Raw genomic sequence first — 17367 nt, forward strand, 5'->3', positions numbered from 1 at the left:
CTCTAGATCGATTGCACTGTCCTCGTCCTCAATTACGATCACCTTAGTCAATCTCTCCTTCAACCAGTCTGGGATATTTGATCTTGTCTCTTGAACTTGAATTTCTTTGTGTACTACTTCTTCTTGTCTGGGAGGAGATGTTACTTCATTATCATTATCTAAATCATAGTCTTGGAGAGATCCATCGGATGAAACATGCTGTGCCTGTTCTTCCTCCTGTCTATCATTCTGTACCATCGATTCCATGGATTCTTCCACTCGAACTGTTCTATCTTCTGGCCTGGAAGAAGTACCTGGTGTTTGATCTTTGTTAGCACCTTGCTTTTTCTTGGAAGGCTCTTTCTTTTCTGATCTTTCCTTTCTCTTTGAACCTCTCGGATGGAGATTGCCCTCACTGGCACATCGAAGGTTACCTTCACCTGAATTCCTAGGATTAGGATTGCCTTCACTAACACTGGCTCCACCTTCGGCTGGCTTTTCTTCCAAAGTAAAAGACATGGCTATGCCTTGTTCTCTCAACTTCTGATGTTGAATGTCTACCCATCTGCGAGTACAAGACAAGACTGGTGCCATCAAATCATCTAAATCCACGGCCTCGGGCTCATTCCAATTCAAACTAATTGTTTTACTTTCTCTATCATATGAAGATTGGATGTGCCTGCCGTTGTCCTGAGCTTGGTCGGCTACTCTGTAAATCTTACATTTCCTGATGAAATCCAAAGGCAATCTAGAATGTATCTTGCGTTTCACTTCAAGATCATCTAGGAGATTCATCATAAAATCTTCAATTTGGTATTCATGTCTAAATCTTCTACCGACTGTCTCTTCTAAATGTCCATGAGGATCAAAACTATTCCTCCAAGCAAAAGATGAAAAAGGATACAAGGCTAACTCCCTCTCTGCGTCATCCATGGCTGAGACATTGGGACATACCTCAACTGAATTACCCAAAATAATAGGTACCTGAACTCCATTCTGATGTCTGTGTCTGAATGCCTTCACATATGCTGCCAACTGCCTTGTTACTTCAAGTAACACAATTCTATCTGTCGGGTACCTCGGCAACATATATGGAGGTAAAGGACATCCATACACTCTAATGTAAGTGAACTTGGGAAACTGAATGAACCAAGCACCGTACCTCTTGATTAACTCCTGGGCATCCTGAGATAATCTGTTGTGAATCCCTCCTTGCAACGTCCTGGTGATGTTCATCGTGAAAGTATCATTGATTAACTTGTAGTTCTTCCCTGGTGGATGATGCAAGTAGGTATAGGATTCACAAACTTTGACCTCGCCGGGTCCTCTTCCAATCACTCCTCTGTGAGGTAGTCCTGCGTACTCAACGCTCCTGATTAAGGCATAAATGACGTATGAACTCATGTGGAAGGACTTAGTAGCCCTGAGTCTTCTCAACTGTACGTCTAAGCAATGGCTAATTATCCTAGCCCAATGTATTGTACCCTTCCCTTGAACAATCACCTGGATGAAATAAAACATCCATTTCTCAAAATAGAAGGCATGAGGTGCTCCTGTAACTCTGTTGAGCATGGTGATCAAATCTCTGTACTCCTCTTGGAAATCGATCCGGTGTGGTGTGTTCGGTACTTTGCTCAGACGGGGACGACTCTTGAGTAGCCAGTTCTTGTTGATGATGCTTAGACAAGCATCTGGATCGTCATCGTACACTGATCTAGCTCCTTCAATGCTCTTGTATATCATGTCCCTGTGCTCTGGAAGATGGAAGGCTTCACTTATGGCCTCCTCTGAAAGGTACGCCAAAGTGTTTCCCTCATTGGACACAATTGTCCTGGACTGTGGATTGTAATGACGGGCACACTCGATCATCAACTCGTGGCACTGAATAGCTGGAGGAAAACCGGCCGCCTTAATGATGCCACTCTCTATTATTCTCCGGGCGACAGGTGATGGCTTGCCGATGTAAGGGACCTCTCGGAACTTCTTCGTGCTAAAGTTTCCCAAGTTCGTATCTCCAATGTTGCTCCACTTGGACACGATCTTGGTCTCCACCTCTTCAGTCTTCTGATCTTCTTTCATGAGAGCCGAGCGACTGGTGGATGCTCCCGCCTTTGGGGTCGCCATACCTACACAACATTTCATTATAAGAAATAGATTTTGCAATAAATAACGCAGATAAGAGAGATAGATTTTAGGAAACCTCATGATAAGTCCCTAGAGTTATCATTTCCTAAAAAAAAACAACGATTGAGCTAAGAGATTCAAAATTTCAAAATTCAAAAATGAAATATGACGATGAATGAATAAAGCAATAACAATTAAATCGCCATACCTTGATAGAGAGCTAACTCTAGAATGCAAAAACAAAATTCGCCTAGGCAAAATTTGAGGTATAAGATAATCTTCAATATGATTCCCTCAAAATATACTTCGCCACCTCTGGAGAGAACGTGATCTTCAAGTAATGCCTTAGACGTGGTCTTAAATGATCTCCAAATTCGCCCTTGGTGTGGTCTTAGATGGATCTCCAAGTTCGCCCTTGGTGTGGTCTTCAAATTCGCACCACCTTTTGATAACTACGCGCCACCCTTGGATGAATGAAATTCGCACCACCTTTGGTCTTCAACGCAATTCGCACTCCACACAAGATGATACTAGCGCCACCTTTGGTTTGAAATCGCACCACCTTTGAACACACTTCGCACTATATTCGCCTCTTCTTGATTCGCATGAAGAAAGGTAAAAATGATTATGTAAAAATGAACGTTTCACTCCCCTTATAAATAGCGCTCATACCCTTTCACCTCTTAGGCCGACTTGACAAATAAAACCATTTTTTAAATGATTTGCAATAAAATAACAAGGCCGACTTGCCTAATTGGGCGCTTCAAATCGATTTTTATATTAATTAAATAATTAATTATTAATGCCTTGCGCTTTTTTTAAATGAGAATTTCGATTTTTAATAAAGGCAAAAAATAATTAATAAAAGATAACGCCATATTAAATGCTAAATAAAAATGGATTTTCAATTTTTTAATCGATTTAGCATTTAAGGAAATTTAAATTTGTTTGTTTGGCGCCAAAATTGGAAAACAAAGGGACGTACCTCATCGCTCTGGTCCCTTGGAGAGGGACAGGAGCAATTCACCATTTTGTCTTGACTTTTGCATTTCTTACGTCCAACTCCTTCATCTCCACGTTGAAAATCGATCACCTTGATGGTCCTTCGAATTTGATCGCCTTGTGTGCGCATATGGGTGTCCTTTAAGTGCACATCGCCCTGGTCCTTGTCCAAAGGACAGGAGCGATCCTCTTGTTTTCATGTCTATCTTGCATCTTTTAACTTCGATTTTTTATTGTGGGCGAATAGCATCCTTTGTTCGTGTCTTTTGCGCTTATTCCATTTGCTCGCATGAAGTTTTGAGTGTATTAAAGGGATCATCGCCCTTGTCCCTTGGAGAGGGACAGGAGCGATCCATGTCCTTTCCTTGACCTTGTCAACTTTGCACTTCGATCTTCATTGTAATGCCCTTCAAACGTCGTCCTTCACCTTACCTAACCTTGCTTCGCTTTGATCTTTGAAGGAACGTGCGTGCTTTTGATGATATCGCCCTGGTCCTTGTCCAAAGGACAGGAGCGATGTGAGGCTTTTACATTATTTGGCAATGTTTGGACGTTCAACACTTTTGCAAATTATCTTCAAACGATGCCTTGGACCATATGCTATCTTAAGACGTCTTGACTTAGCTTGATCTTGAAGCAAAACAAGGAATCCAAAGCAAATCGCCCTGGTCCCTTGGAGAGGGACAGGAGCGATATAGTCTCCATGCTCAAAATAATGATCATTTCACGTTCAAAACTCTTGTTTATCATCCTTTTACCATACCATGGACCCTCTAAAACATTGCAATGTCTTGTCCTTACGTAAATTTTGCATGAAATGGCCAATGCATCTAACATCGCCTTGGTCCCTTCCTAAGGGACAGGAGCGATCTATGTTATAGGGTGTCAATTTCTTCATTTTAACGTCCTTTGAGTGTTTGCGCATGATGAAGACGCCTTGAAATGTCCCTCGCCACCTTGTCTTGACTTGTGTCGACCTTGAACTTCGGAGGAACGACCTTGAACTTGCGTAGGGAGTATTATCATCAATGTATCGCCCTGGTCCCTTGGAGAGGGACAGGAGCGATCCTCCCCTTGTGGCCACTACCTCACTTTGCCAGGTTCCAAGTTTATATTCAACGGATTCGTCCCTCTTCACCCCATTCGTCCATGCCTTGACATTGTTTGGAATTTTGCAAAAAGAGGTAATTATATCAAAAATCGCTCTGGTCCCTTCCTGAGGGACAGGAGCGAACTAGGCATTTAGCACTGTTATGGACGTCCCAAAAATCTTCAATTTATATTCAATGCGTTCATCTCATGTTTTCCCTTGTTTTTGAACGTAAACTTGCCTTGACCCTTGTCTGGATTTTGCAAAATGGAGGAAATCGCTCTGGTCCCTGGGAGAGGGACAGGAGCGCTACAAGGTACCTCGCCCTGGTCCCTTGGAGAGGGACAGGAGCGATTTAGTCAATATAGGTCATTTTCCTTCATTTTTTGCATCTCAAATTATATTCATTTGGCAAAGTATCTTCCTTCGGACGTCCTCCAATTGCTGAGTCATCAAAATCTTGCATGGACATGGCGAAATTTGAATTGTAGCTCCGGTCCTTCACTGAGGGACAGGAGCGATTTTCTTCCTGGAGGCCTTTCTGTGCTCATGAAAATCTTCAATTTATATTCAATGGAAAGATCTTGTCGTTCTCCATCACTTCAAACGTAAACTTCGTCTGGACTCTGCAAGGACAATGAGATATTTGAAATTGAGCTCCCGTCCTTCACTGAGGGACAGGAGCGATTTTGCTCCTACAGGCCAAAATAACAAGATTTTTCACATTTTAACACTTCACGAGGCGAAAACAAATCAATTCCAATGCCCAGGATCAAACTTCAAAAAAGTCAAAATTTGGTCAAAATATTCAATCAGACAAAAATTCATATTGACGGTCATCATTTAGACAAGTTTAAGCTTTGCATGAACATTCCAATTGAAAATTAGACCATTTTGGCGAATTTATTGCATTCAAAATTTGCATTCTAGAAAAGAAAGCTCAAAAGCTCTCAAAAAAATGACTGGATTTTGGCTTGAAAAGGCAAGATTTAAAACCCTAAGGCTTAGCCCTAAATCCAGACAACTAACGGACTAACAAAACCCTAAAAACGAAAGCGAAAACAAGCGAAAAAGAGGGGGTCCCCATTTGCGATGGGGCGATGTGTGAAATGGTCACAACAAGGCCCAAGTCCCCCCGTCCCCAAAACTTATTCCCTTTGTCCCCCCGTCCCCGAAGCCCATCCCTGCGTCCCCCCATCTCCCCGTACCCAACGGCCGTGGAACAATGTTTTAAACTACTTGAAACTGAGTCATAATAGCTTGAAACCGCCTTTTCGTGCATCTATTACCCTTGAAGGGTTCTTACACATGTCAAAGTCTCAAAGAAGTCAAAAAATTTGAAGTTGAGTTCTCTAAAAATGACTGTCCTGGCTGCTTACTTCATAAGATCTCCATCTGATTGTCTTCTGTCATGCCAACTGTGCCAAAATCCATCATAGGTTTGGTAATAAATGCTTTGTCTGTATGTCATGAGATATTTCTCCCTTTATGACTGTCATCTATGCTTTTAGGGACTGCAATTTTCTTGTTGAACATAAACTAACCCTCTGATGAAAGCATCCATCACTGAAATTCGCACCTTTTAATCCTCAAAGACACAACTTAGTAGATGAAGGCCCATTCATATGTCTCCATCACTCTGGATCTTTCCATGTACAATGATAGTATTGAAGAAAATATGCCTCTGAACTAGGCAACGTTGTGACTTGTCACTATTCTGTAGGTCGAAGCTTGCCTTTGCTATGTCATGTCATAACTATGTTACTTTCAATATCTCTGTGCCTTGACCACTTGGCACATTCAATGGAGCATTTGACTTTGAATAATATGCAACTACTTGACTGTCAAGTATTTCAATCTCCTCACATCTCTGCTGTCCTCTTTTTATGATTTTGGCTTGTTCTTGAGAACCCTACTCCTTAGCTTCTCATCGACCTTAACTCTGCCCTTAGCCTTCTCATGAGGCATGTAGCTGATTGGCATGATTGCCATAGTAGATAAATTGCCTCTTGACTCCTTAGGACTGTGCACTTCATTCATGATCCCCAGTCTCTTAGTCTTTGACACATATGACTGTCATATTGGTTTTGATAACACTATCACTGTTTTACTCTACCCTGTTCTTTCTTTTCGTTTTGGGGCTGCATCCTCACTGTCACTGTGATACTGTCATCTCGTTTGTTGACTATCTGTCTTTGTCATCATTTTCTCTATGCCTTTTGAGGCACTCTAACTCTGACCTTAACATTATTGTCTTTTCAACTTTTGTCCCCTTCATTTTTGACTGCAGCAACATGACAATAAGACACAAGAAAATGGCATGAGAGGAACCTAATTATGGTGGGACTTCGTAAATTTGAAAGCCATCAAATCCTTTAGGATGCATTTTTCTCTCAATATCTGCATATGACAGTTAGGAATTCATCTGAAAGTTCCTCACATGCAAGATTATGCTCCATATGTAATTGTGAAAGAACTCAAATAAGTGACGAGGAAGAAAACTCATGTTATACTGTTCTTTGCTTCTTAATGAGTGTCCTACTAGTTCTTGCAAAATCTTTTACTGTCCAGTGACAATTTTTTGTAAGAGATTATTAACAATTTTCCTATTGATTGTACACTCCTATCATATTTTCCTTCAGTAAGTGGTTCATGGGACAAAATGTCACTCTTCTCTGCAGACTGTCACTTCTTCCTCTTTCAACAGTGCGCCTTCATTCATCTTTAGCTTGTCTTGGATAAGGCTTTTTACTACCTTTATTTGCTTTGTCACTGAGATTTGCATATAACCCTCGCAAAAAATAGCATAGAAATTCCATGTCTATACCATTTAACATTGTCAATAGTAGATGAAAATCTTCCTGTCACCGTGCCTTAAACTCCTTTGCCTTTGGAAAGCCTTTAACCTCTCTTTTCTTCATCCTTTTCATGTTGAACATCAGATCTGCCCTTCTTTAGTCTCACTGTCTTTTCCATTGAGGATTTCTTTGCACTGTAATTCACTGCTGCTTCTTTGCTTCTTATTTCAACCTTCTTGCATGAAGTTTGGCTTCCTTCCTTTTCAATCTTTCTGTCTTCTCCTTTTCATCACTGCCCACTCAGCTTTTGTTACTCTCATAGCTCTAACATGAGATGACTGTCATCTTCATGTACATGCTGTCCTATTTTGCTCTTCATTATTTTGAGAGACCCTTTTGGCATTTCTATAATGTATCTGCTGTCCTTCATGCACTTAAGACTGTCAAGCATTATATCCTTTTCTTTGTGCTTGCATTTTCATATTAACTATACTTCATGGTATGGTCGTAAGGGTTGGTAGAGGGTTCTAAGGCAATCCTTCACCCTTTTCTGTAAAATACCTGACTAAGTCTGACTGCAAATGATTATATTCTGTAAAATATCTGACTGAGTATGATTGCAATTAATTATTCATCTCCAGTTTGAATTAACCTTCTGATCACTGAGGGTCTGTGTATATTCTGTGCGGTTTCTAATTATATTTCATGTTTATGTCCATTTCATCAGAAAATATTTAATATGGCCAGTGAATTATTGACAAATGTATGAAGACATTCAACAGTGATATTTTCATTAACATAATCTGAGTTTCTATTACATTGGCCTAATATTCCATGCATCAACAAACAATATTCATATATTTTTTTTTGAAAGCATACGTAACAATGCACCTGGTGGTCTTCGTGACACTGCTGATATTTTTCACGTGCTGAGGGTGATCGATGATGCTCCAACTCTCACCGTTAGCATATACCTTCGGGCCTGTAAGTATATCAATCTTCACATGTTTACGGTATGTCTTCGTTTGCCTTCTTGTCTGCTGGGTACCGAAACAATGGCTCTCGGAGCAAGACACTTCTGATTGCCGACCTTCCGGCAGAATGCCTCTGTTTAATCACCTTCCACCGCACACTACTGAGTCTTCGTTAGTGCTACCAGAACCGCACCAGATGACAAAGACTTCAATTACTCATTGCGTTCGGAGTTATACCCACGCGAGTCTCTATCTTCCTTGAATGAACCAGAGATTGTATTGCTCTATACCCGATATCGGGTTACACTGTTGCATTAGGCAGAAATAGTTTATGTTTCACTGTCGCAATTGGTAGGGAAGTATATACACGCCTCTCCGTTGAGTCTCGAGCATTCCTCTGCTATGCATTAACATAGTGTGCCTTTCCTATGAATCACCGCGAGCCCTTGCTTCCAATAGGCCAGAAAGGCTGGCGAAAGGAATTAATTTCCCGTCAGATATCTTACTGACTACCAAACTTCACTCCCGTTATTTCTTCATATCAAATCCATACCTCTCTTTATGTGCCAGACCTTATTTAAAGAATTAAGGTGGAAAGATTCCCGTAGGAAACCAACTTCCCGCAATATCAAATGGTTAAACAAACAATTAATATTTAGCTTTTAATTAAGCTTTATTGGAAAAACACTTAACTATTTTTATAATATATTAGTCAATAGGAGAAGTTGAGAACTAATATAAAATAAGAAAAGTTAAATTTATTAATACTAATTAGTATTAATTTTGCGGGACATCACATTTTCTGTTAGTCTAAGACCATCAACATTTATATCTCTGTCATTCCCTAACTTGCCCAGCAACACGTGCATAAACTGATCAATCTTCAAAACTCTTGAGAACTGAAATTTGGAAGACAATTTTATACTGTTCAAAATTCAACCTACCCCTTGTTCATAAAGCAGACAGTGTCTCCACATTTACGAAGTTACAAGGAACCTTTGAGAGCATATTTTCATGAATTAAAAAATTCAAGAATGGAGCCTGGAGTTTCTTATTGGTCTGTATTTGAAAGACCTCGAGCTTGCTCTCTTTACTAGTTGCTCATTAACTATTCAATTTTTTTTCTAAACTGTCAATAGTCTTCAAAACAAATGAACCAAATGAAACCAACATACAGTGGATGGTGCATGTTCCCTTCCTCTTTTCATTGATAAGGCAGATTGTTTTTTTAAAACAATGCAAGGCTTCAAAAAGTGAAGACAGCAACAACATGCCTCTTTACCCATTATGCACCCAAATGAGCAGGGGATGATGGTGTTGGAAGTATCGAGTACTCTGAGAGGGGGAGGGGGTGAATCAGAGTACACTAAATCTTCAAATTTAAAAAAACAATACTAAGATGGCCACAAAAACTGAAAACTAAGAGTTCATTTGAAAAGCTTGCATCAACATGTGACTGTGAAAAGAACTTAAAAATTGGAATGAGTGTATCAGAGTACTAAACATAACTAAGAAACCAACACCATGACACAGTTTTTGTGCTGAGTGAAAACCCTCGAAATCCAACTAGATTTCATCATAGGGAAAAAACACTCCAATCCTTTTATTAATCTTAACCACCAACCAATACATCCAATTTAGCAGCCCTGCTGCAAGGAGCTTCAACCCCTATCCTTTTCAATAGTTTCTGAGTGGATTCATGATGATATATTTTCAAACTGTTCTGCATCTATTGTATCATGAATCTTTATTACAAAACAAAAATATGATATCCAGTAAATCCGCCAACAACAGAGATCTCAAAATAAATAATACAGCTTTTCTTTTCTTTCCACCACAAAAACACCCTTTTTGCTTCACCTACATTTACATATATATATCCCCTTCTTTTGAAATTGATACATACATGTAAATGTATCCAAAGCACTAACTGAACCAGACAGTTAACCACTGCCCTTAAAAAACTGATTTGATTTAATTGATCAGACCACAACCCATGTAGGGTTTAATTTTAATATCAACTTCTCAATAAATCCTATCCAAAAAGAACCCTTTCATAAAATACAAATGCTTGATATGTACCCCCAAAATCACTGAAAAACCTTGTTTAAAAACTGGAGGGTGAATAATAAGATCTTCGAAAGTAACCCTCGTATAGGGTAACCAACTAAAACAGTCTTTATAACTGCTTTGATAAAACTCTAACAATTTTGAATCATCCTGGAAAAAAAAACGTTTGATATAATCATAGTAACAAACCCATAAAGGGTTAACAATAATCTGCAGCACGATTACAATAACTACCTTTGAATCTGTAACAAAACCCTTAACCTTTTGTCAAATCGTTTAAACAAAAACAGTTACGATGCTTTTACAATGCCGGAAAATGAGGGAAGAACAAATAGTTATCTGCAACTAAACCATTAAAAACTTGCTTCATATTTCCTTTCGACACTTATCATTTCTCCTCAAAATAAATTTACTGTGTGCATACCTGTAATTAGAGAGAACGATGAAATTTACCAGCAGTGAGCATGTGTAGAGATCTGCCTGAAACAGAATGTATCCTTGACAAGAAACCCATCAATGTCCAGAGCAAAAACGGGAGTAAGAAATAGTAGAAACACATAACCAAACAGAGTATTCTCCCAGTTCCAAATCACAGAGCAAGTTCAGCTGAGAGCGACAAAAACAACAAGGGTTTCAACAAAATAAACTGGCGCTTTCTTTGAAGTCCGAAAATATCCCAAGGCATAATAAATTTCCTTTTGACATCCGGAATGAAACCATGATGCCAGCCACGTGAGTAAACTGACTCAAGTCAAACTCAACCTTGACAATACATACGTGAGTTAAAAGTATGTAGCGATTAACATGACGTGGCAAATAAAACTCACACACTACCACCGAAGAGCCTTGTCATGAAGGACAAATAGAAAAGTCAACAGATGGTCCATAAGGAGCCTTTCAACCACTTCCACTACTTGCTGTACTGAAAACAATGGCCGTTGAAGATCAACAAACCCTCAGTCGAAACCTTTCATTAAATCTTGGTAATAGTTCCGGATACCATGGATTGCTACAGACTTGCCAAAACAGGCCCAAAAGTGGTAGAAACTCTAGTGGCTCTACTAGTTTAGTAATGACTCGAACTCCTTGCAAAGTGATTTCCCTCCTTTCATGCAACGTGGAGTTGAAAACAGTCAAAGCATATTGAAAATTAAAAAAACTAAGGTTCCCTCCTCTCACATGCTCATGGGTTTGGTCAGACAATAAGGCCTTTTTTAAAAACTTTTGACAAAATTAAGGTATTTGGGAATCTTAATGGAAGCTCCCTGCAAATGTGAATATGTTTAATCTTGTGCGACTCATTTTCACTAAATGCAAAAAATTGGCTAACAATACCAAAGGACACCAAACCATACCAGAGTTCTAGGACTGTAAAGGAATTTGAAATATGTGTCTAAAATGATGCTTCCACATATGCAAATGTTTTCCATTATCCTTGAAAGGAGGGACTGCATTCCTTATTTTAAGATACTGGATTTCTTGTTGCCCCAAACCAGCTACAATTAAGAGGATTTATCTTTTACAAATCTTGTTTATCTTTATGTTTTTGTTGCTGTAAATGAGTTACAAGCACACCAATTTGTCTAATACAAATCTTGTTTATCCTTTCTTTTGCTTAATGTGTAATAATTTTGTGCTGAACCTTGCTTATTTACTTCAATTGTTGACCTGGCATGTAAACCAGATTCACCTTAGTGTGCATCCCTATGTTTTTGATTAAGGTAAACGAAAGGGCCCAAACCCCTATACAGAGAGACTACCAACAAGCTAGCGAAAAAAGTTCCGAAGTCACCATGGTTTGCATCCCTACGTTTATATTGAGTTTGATATATGGTTTATAATTATCTATTTTAAATGGATGATGTTCTATAATTCTTCTCATCTTAGGTATGTTTTGTTCTGACTTCTTTATGTAAATGTTGTGTTTTATCCTTTTTGATCAATTTTTAATGGATCCTTTGACTTGTCTGAAACCAATATGCCCCTGCAAAATTGGATAATTGTTTTTTTCATTATTTTTGATTAATTGTGTTTCATGGCAGGTGTACAGATGCTTTGCAAAAGCATCTTGAACAGTCTGTATTAAGCAGATTGCCTTATGGGTATCAATCCATGCTGAGGCAAGCTATTTCAAGTGAAGAAGATGATATGGGTATCCTTTTCTAGGTTAAATCCCTAATCTACAGAAAATTTGTATTTGAAAAAAATCAAATAGATGGTGCAGGAGTCGTGCTGAATGATGATAGGATGTACCTTGCGATGAGTTATTTCTAAGAACTAGTTAAACACACCCCCTTTTTATATTTTGTTGCTATTGAAGTACTGGACTTCTTGCTGATCTTTGACTTGATTTTAGTACCTGAACCAAAACTGGACACATTTGTTTTCTGCAAGATTAGGGATGCAATTGGATCTGTTCAGATGGATGAGAAGTATGTGATGTTTCTTCAGAACTTCTCAAATTCAATTCAGCATAAAATCATTATTGCATTGAAATAGGAAAGAGATTGAAATTCTAATATTTAAAATTTTGTTCATCATTTGTTTCAGGGGTGAAGACATCGTGAACTTAATGGAAGACGACTTTTTTATTTTGAGATATAAGCCAATACAGAGGCTGGTTGAGACTGGTCAGATTGATTTAGTATAGACTTCATCTGCAGCGGCCCACTTGAGCAAAAGCTATAATTGTGGACTTTCTGAGATTAGGGAACTTTCTATTCCTTGGGTGCTAAAGGCAAAATTGGAATTTTGTTGAATATTTTATTTCTTGAAGATCCCAGGATGAGCTCATTATTACTTGTAATTTTAAAATTTTAATTAGTTTTGTGCTAATATATCAGACAAGGATTTCTGGGATGAAAAGTTGATGGGTGCAAGCAATATTACCTGGTAGATGCTCGTCATGCTTCATAGGGATGTGAAACAGGAAGGATCTTTGCCCCAATGGATCATTGGTGTCCTCTCACATGTAAAATGCCGTGTGCTCTAAAATTAAAAGAAATCCAACAAAATAAATCATAAATGATCGTGACATGAACATTTAACCTGGATATGATGTAATAGAGACTGGTTATGAGCAGTATTAATTCATGTCTTTTATAAGACCGGTAATGTAAATTATATCGCCTTAGTAGAACTTGAAGCTCATGGTATTTCAACTCTTAATTACATTATGTAACCAATATCAATAGTTATGAAGATGCAGGGATCCTTTGTTATCATATATAGACACGACTCTTTGGTACCTTTGGAACTGAAAGATTCAGCCAAATTTGTTGAAGAATGCCATACTATGATGTATTATTAGATGTGGGTTAGGTAAGAAATTCAACTCGAGCTTTCAGAACATACACTTAATTAGATATATTATTAGTTATTGGCTGAGGTTATTTTTGCATGTTGAAGATTGGTGTGTTTAGTGGGACTCGACTCTTATATCTGGACTATAATTCAAGTTCAATAATTCCTTTGAGCTTATTGTTGCCAAGAATAAGTTTGTTTATTATTGCACCCAAGCGTAACGGTTATATGAGGATTAATAGTCTTTCCGATTAATGGAGGGAGGCTTGTTCTATTGAGCTAAGGATTAAATTTATGGGCTATAGCTAATGTATTTCCATCGTAGAAATTAAAGACAAGTGTGACAGATATTAGTGAAATATTCACACACCTGTAGCTTGTATTTGCGCTGGAGAACTGTTGAAGTCGCGGGTTAAATTATTTAGTTGAGACTATTATTGAAGGATCTTATAATACAAATTTCAAGCTATACATTGTTTGGCTGTGTATTTGGAAAGTCGGCTCACCATATTGAGGGTGATAGATTTGGCCGTGGGTATTTGTCGAGTCAGATTTCCTCCTCAGCACAAGTGTGGCATCTGATAGGGACGATATTCAAGATATAAGCATATTAGGTGTTTTGGATGGGTATGGGTTGCTGGCATTGGGCACAGAAGTTTTAAGGATTGAAAGTTCAGACCGATTCATTGAAGGGAATAACTCCTTCAAGCGTAGCTAGACAAATTCTCTGTCATTCCAATTCATGGTTGCTATTGTAAATTGATTGCCACTTTACTTAGAAACTTCCAACACCAAGTGTAAATTGACTATATTTCTCTAGCATGTTCATTGAAGTTGATCTGTATAAGATTAGAGTTAATTAATGTGCTATTATGATTGCCAGTTTACTTAGAAACTTCCAACACCAAGTATAAATTGACTATATTTCTCTAGCATGTTCATTGAAGTTGATCTGTATAAGATTAGAGTTAATTAATGTGCTATTATGAATTTATTTCATGCTCGATATTTTTAAATTGTTATGATCTAGCAAACATTTACTCTATCTGTTGTGCATTATATACTACCTTGTGTTATGCCAAGAAAATTTTAGATACCTATAGACAATATACATATAAACTTGAGAGTCAAACAACAATTCTTAATTCTAAAATAAGTGCATTCAGGGTGATAAGTGGAGAACATAAGTTGAGAACATAGGATAGGGGATATTTCAGTGGTATCAGAGCCAAAATTTTGTCAGTTTGTGGGATGCTAAGGATAATTACAGAAATAAAAAATGAAGGAAAATGAAATTGTGTCCTAAAATTGTTAGATGATATAACAAATATCAAAAGGTGAAGAATCTACTTACATTTAAGGAATATCTAAGTTTGACAAGAAATACTATACCTATGAATGAGGAGGTTATCAAGTTTTTTGATGAATACTCGAGTAAACTTGAGGAGGTCAAAGCTACCGAATCTTTTGATAGGTACTACATAAGAAAAATGAAAGAGGAAGAGTATCTTGAATCGAGAACTCAATTGGAGTCAAAAGATCAAATTGTGCCTAGTAAAGAGGAAGTTGGTGCTTGTGGAGAAACTGAAATGAATGAGAAAAGTAAAGAGCTGAAGCCAACAAAAAAATCAGAAGTTACCACTGAAGGAAGGATAGAAAAGAAAGCAAAATCAATTGCTTGTGATTTGTAGCTTACAAATAATCATCTATGTGGAGGTATAAATCCTACAAATGTTCCATTGCGTGAACCAACTCTACATCTTATTGGTAAGGAAACAATTTGTGATTTAGATAGTGATGATGTCCTTGTAGTGAGATTGATTTTCCTTTCTTCATACCCATGATTACATTGGAGAAATATGTGTCAAGATCGTATGAGGTATGTTGTCTTAAAGAGCTTATTGAGGAGACTAGGATATTGCTTAATAACAAGGTCCTACAATTTGATAATGTTTGGTTTGTCATGGGTACTTCACCATGGAATTGGTTGGAGACAAATAAAATAACAGCTAAGGAGGTGGAGGTATGGATCAATTTTATGACAACTAAGGCAACTAAGAGAACATGTGACTTTTAGTTGGACACACTTAATAGATGAACACTTACGAGGAAGCAACCTACTTGGGATGAAGATGCAATAAAGGGCAACAAGGACACTTTGAAGAGGCATAAACATGATTCTATTTGTCTGAGTTTGACCAACAATCCTTTGCCATCACATGAGCCTTGCATTGAGGACACTCAAGAATGGATTGATGAGTAAGAGTTCAAAGATGGAAACTCAAATGGCTCATAGTTTGATTTTGCATCAGCAGTTGAGGAAGGGTATGAGGTAAATGATTCTACTCATTATTGTGGTGATAATCCTTTAATTGAACATGATGATGGCCTAACTTCAAAAGGAGAGTTTTGTGAAATACATGTTATGAAGGGAGCTATTTTTGAATGACACGATTACGAAGATAAGTTAGAACATTTGTTTGAAGACATTAGACTTCAAGAGACACATAACTTGGAAGGTCAATTTAGGGTAAACAAATACATGATTATTGTTGCCCTAGCTCACTTTGATGACACTCATAAGATGCTGGCAGATTATTGTTGGAAGACTCAAGTGGGACATAAAGGCCTTGAAGGAGAACTATTTCTTGTAGCCTTACAGGTACTCAAAGAAACTATGGGTGTGATGAAGTTAAATTACATAAAACTACTTTCAAATAGAGATCATCTCCTCCAACTTATTGAGATATGTTTGGATGCATTAAGAAGGAAAAAAGATGAAGTTGATAAGCTTTACTTGGAGTTGAGTTTGACACATTCTTCATCATCTGAGTTAGACATTCAATCATCTTTTGCAACTATACCTAAGGAAGAGGAAAATAATGCAAGAATGATAGAAATTAAGCAAATAGTAGAGGGGTTGGATGATCTTCATAGAGAAGAGGATTTAGTTTGAAACCATGAAGAAGATACATGCAATTTTCAATTGGATGCTTCTTTTGGACCAACCTTTGATGAGGAGCAACTTCCCAGTGAAGAAGTTGCAATGAAGGCTCAAAGTATGATCAAAGAAAAGATTGTTTATACTCCTTGTGGGCCATCGAGGGATGATAGTGGTGCAACTGGGGACAAAATTATACTTGATTTAGAATGGGAGAGATCTCCTTGTGTTTTGACCTCTCATTGTGAAGAGGGTGGTTTCTTGATTGGACGTGATGCTTCCCTTAATTCATTTTTTATTTCTGATTGTTGACAACAGTACTTCAATTGGGATAGTTGGGAACCTTGAGGAGGATGGTTTTTGGTGCGGTACACACTTTGCGACAACAAAAATCAATGGCACACCTATGAACATGACAACAAAAAGCATGAAGGCTCGGATTGAGCTTAAAGCATGTAATTCTTAGCTAGAGACATCTCTTGGAGCAACACTTAATGAAGAACCTTCAATAATGAAGGAAGGAGTGTTTGAGGCTCTTGACGACACTATGAAAATGTATGTTTGCCATTTTATTTTTTCGCTTGGCAACAAGAATCTCTCACCTTTGCATAATAATAAGATTGTAGCCACTTCACATGAGGATGATGGTATTGAGGAGTCTCCCAATATGGGCACTCAAATTTAAAGATTCAAGCCACAAAGGTTTTGATTTTTTACAGCATACCTTGGAGGATGTAAAGAAGTCACAAAGTATGTGTGGTGGATGGCTACAAAGAGATAGGAAGGCCAAGTGGTTGACTGCCCAAGCAAGACAACGCTTACAAGAGGAACATTTGGATTTTTGTGGACATGGAAAGAGGTATGGTTTAGAAATTTTTGTTTGTATACATCATGCGGATTGGGAGTTACTTCTTTTAGAGAACCCATTGAAGGCTCAAAATATAGATGAAGATGAGATAGTAGAATGCACACTTGGTGGATCAACCACTACTGTTATACCTACTCATGTAGAGGGTAACAAAAGAAAATTGGTGGTTGGACCTTTGGTCATTCATGTAGAGTTTGATGAGTTATCTCTCCTAGAGG

The 17367-nt window shown here is 38.0% G+C and overlaps 1 protein-coding gene across 1 annotated transcript in view; it reads left to right on the plus strand.

Moving 5' to 3' along the window:
* LOC131049622 (DNA replication complex GINS protein SLD5) overlaps positions 1–13160 on the plus strand; it is a 29062-nt gene extending 15902 nt beyond the window's left edge. Inside the window, exons 4-6 of the mRNA XM_057983680.2 lie at positions 12080–12189; positions 12394–12469; positions 12588–13160. Coding sequence (XP_057839663.2) covers positions 12080–12189; positions 12394–12469; positions 12588–12687 — 286 coding nt within the window. The 3' untranslated portion in view covers positions 12688–13160. The remainder of the gene's footprint in view (positions 1–12079; positions 12190–12393; positions 12470–12587) is intronic.
* Positions 13161–17367: the final 4207 nt, after the last annotated feature.

This window comes from Cryptomeria japonica, chromosome 10, assembly GCF_030272615.1.
Source record: "Cryptomeria japonica chromosome 10, Sugi_1.0, whole genome shotgun sequence".
Classification (NCBI taxonomy): domain Eukaryota; kingdom Viridiplantae; phylum Streptophyta; class Pinopsida; order Cupressales; family Cupressaceae; genus Cryptomeria; species Cryptomeria japonica.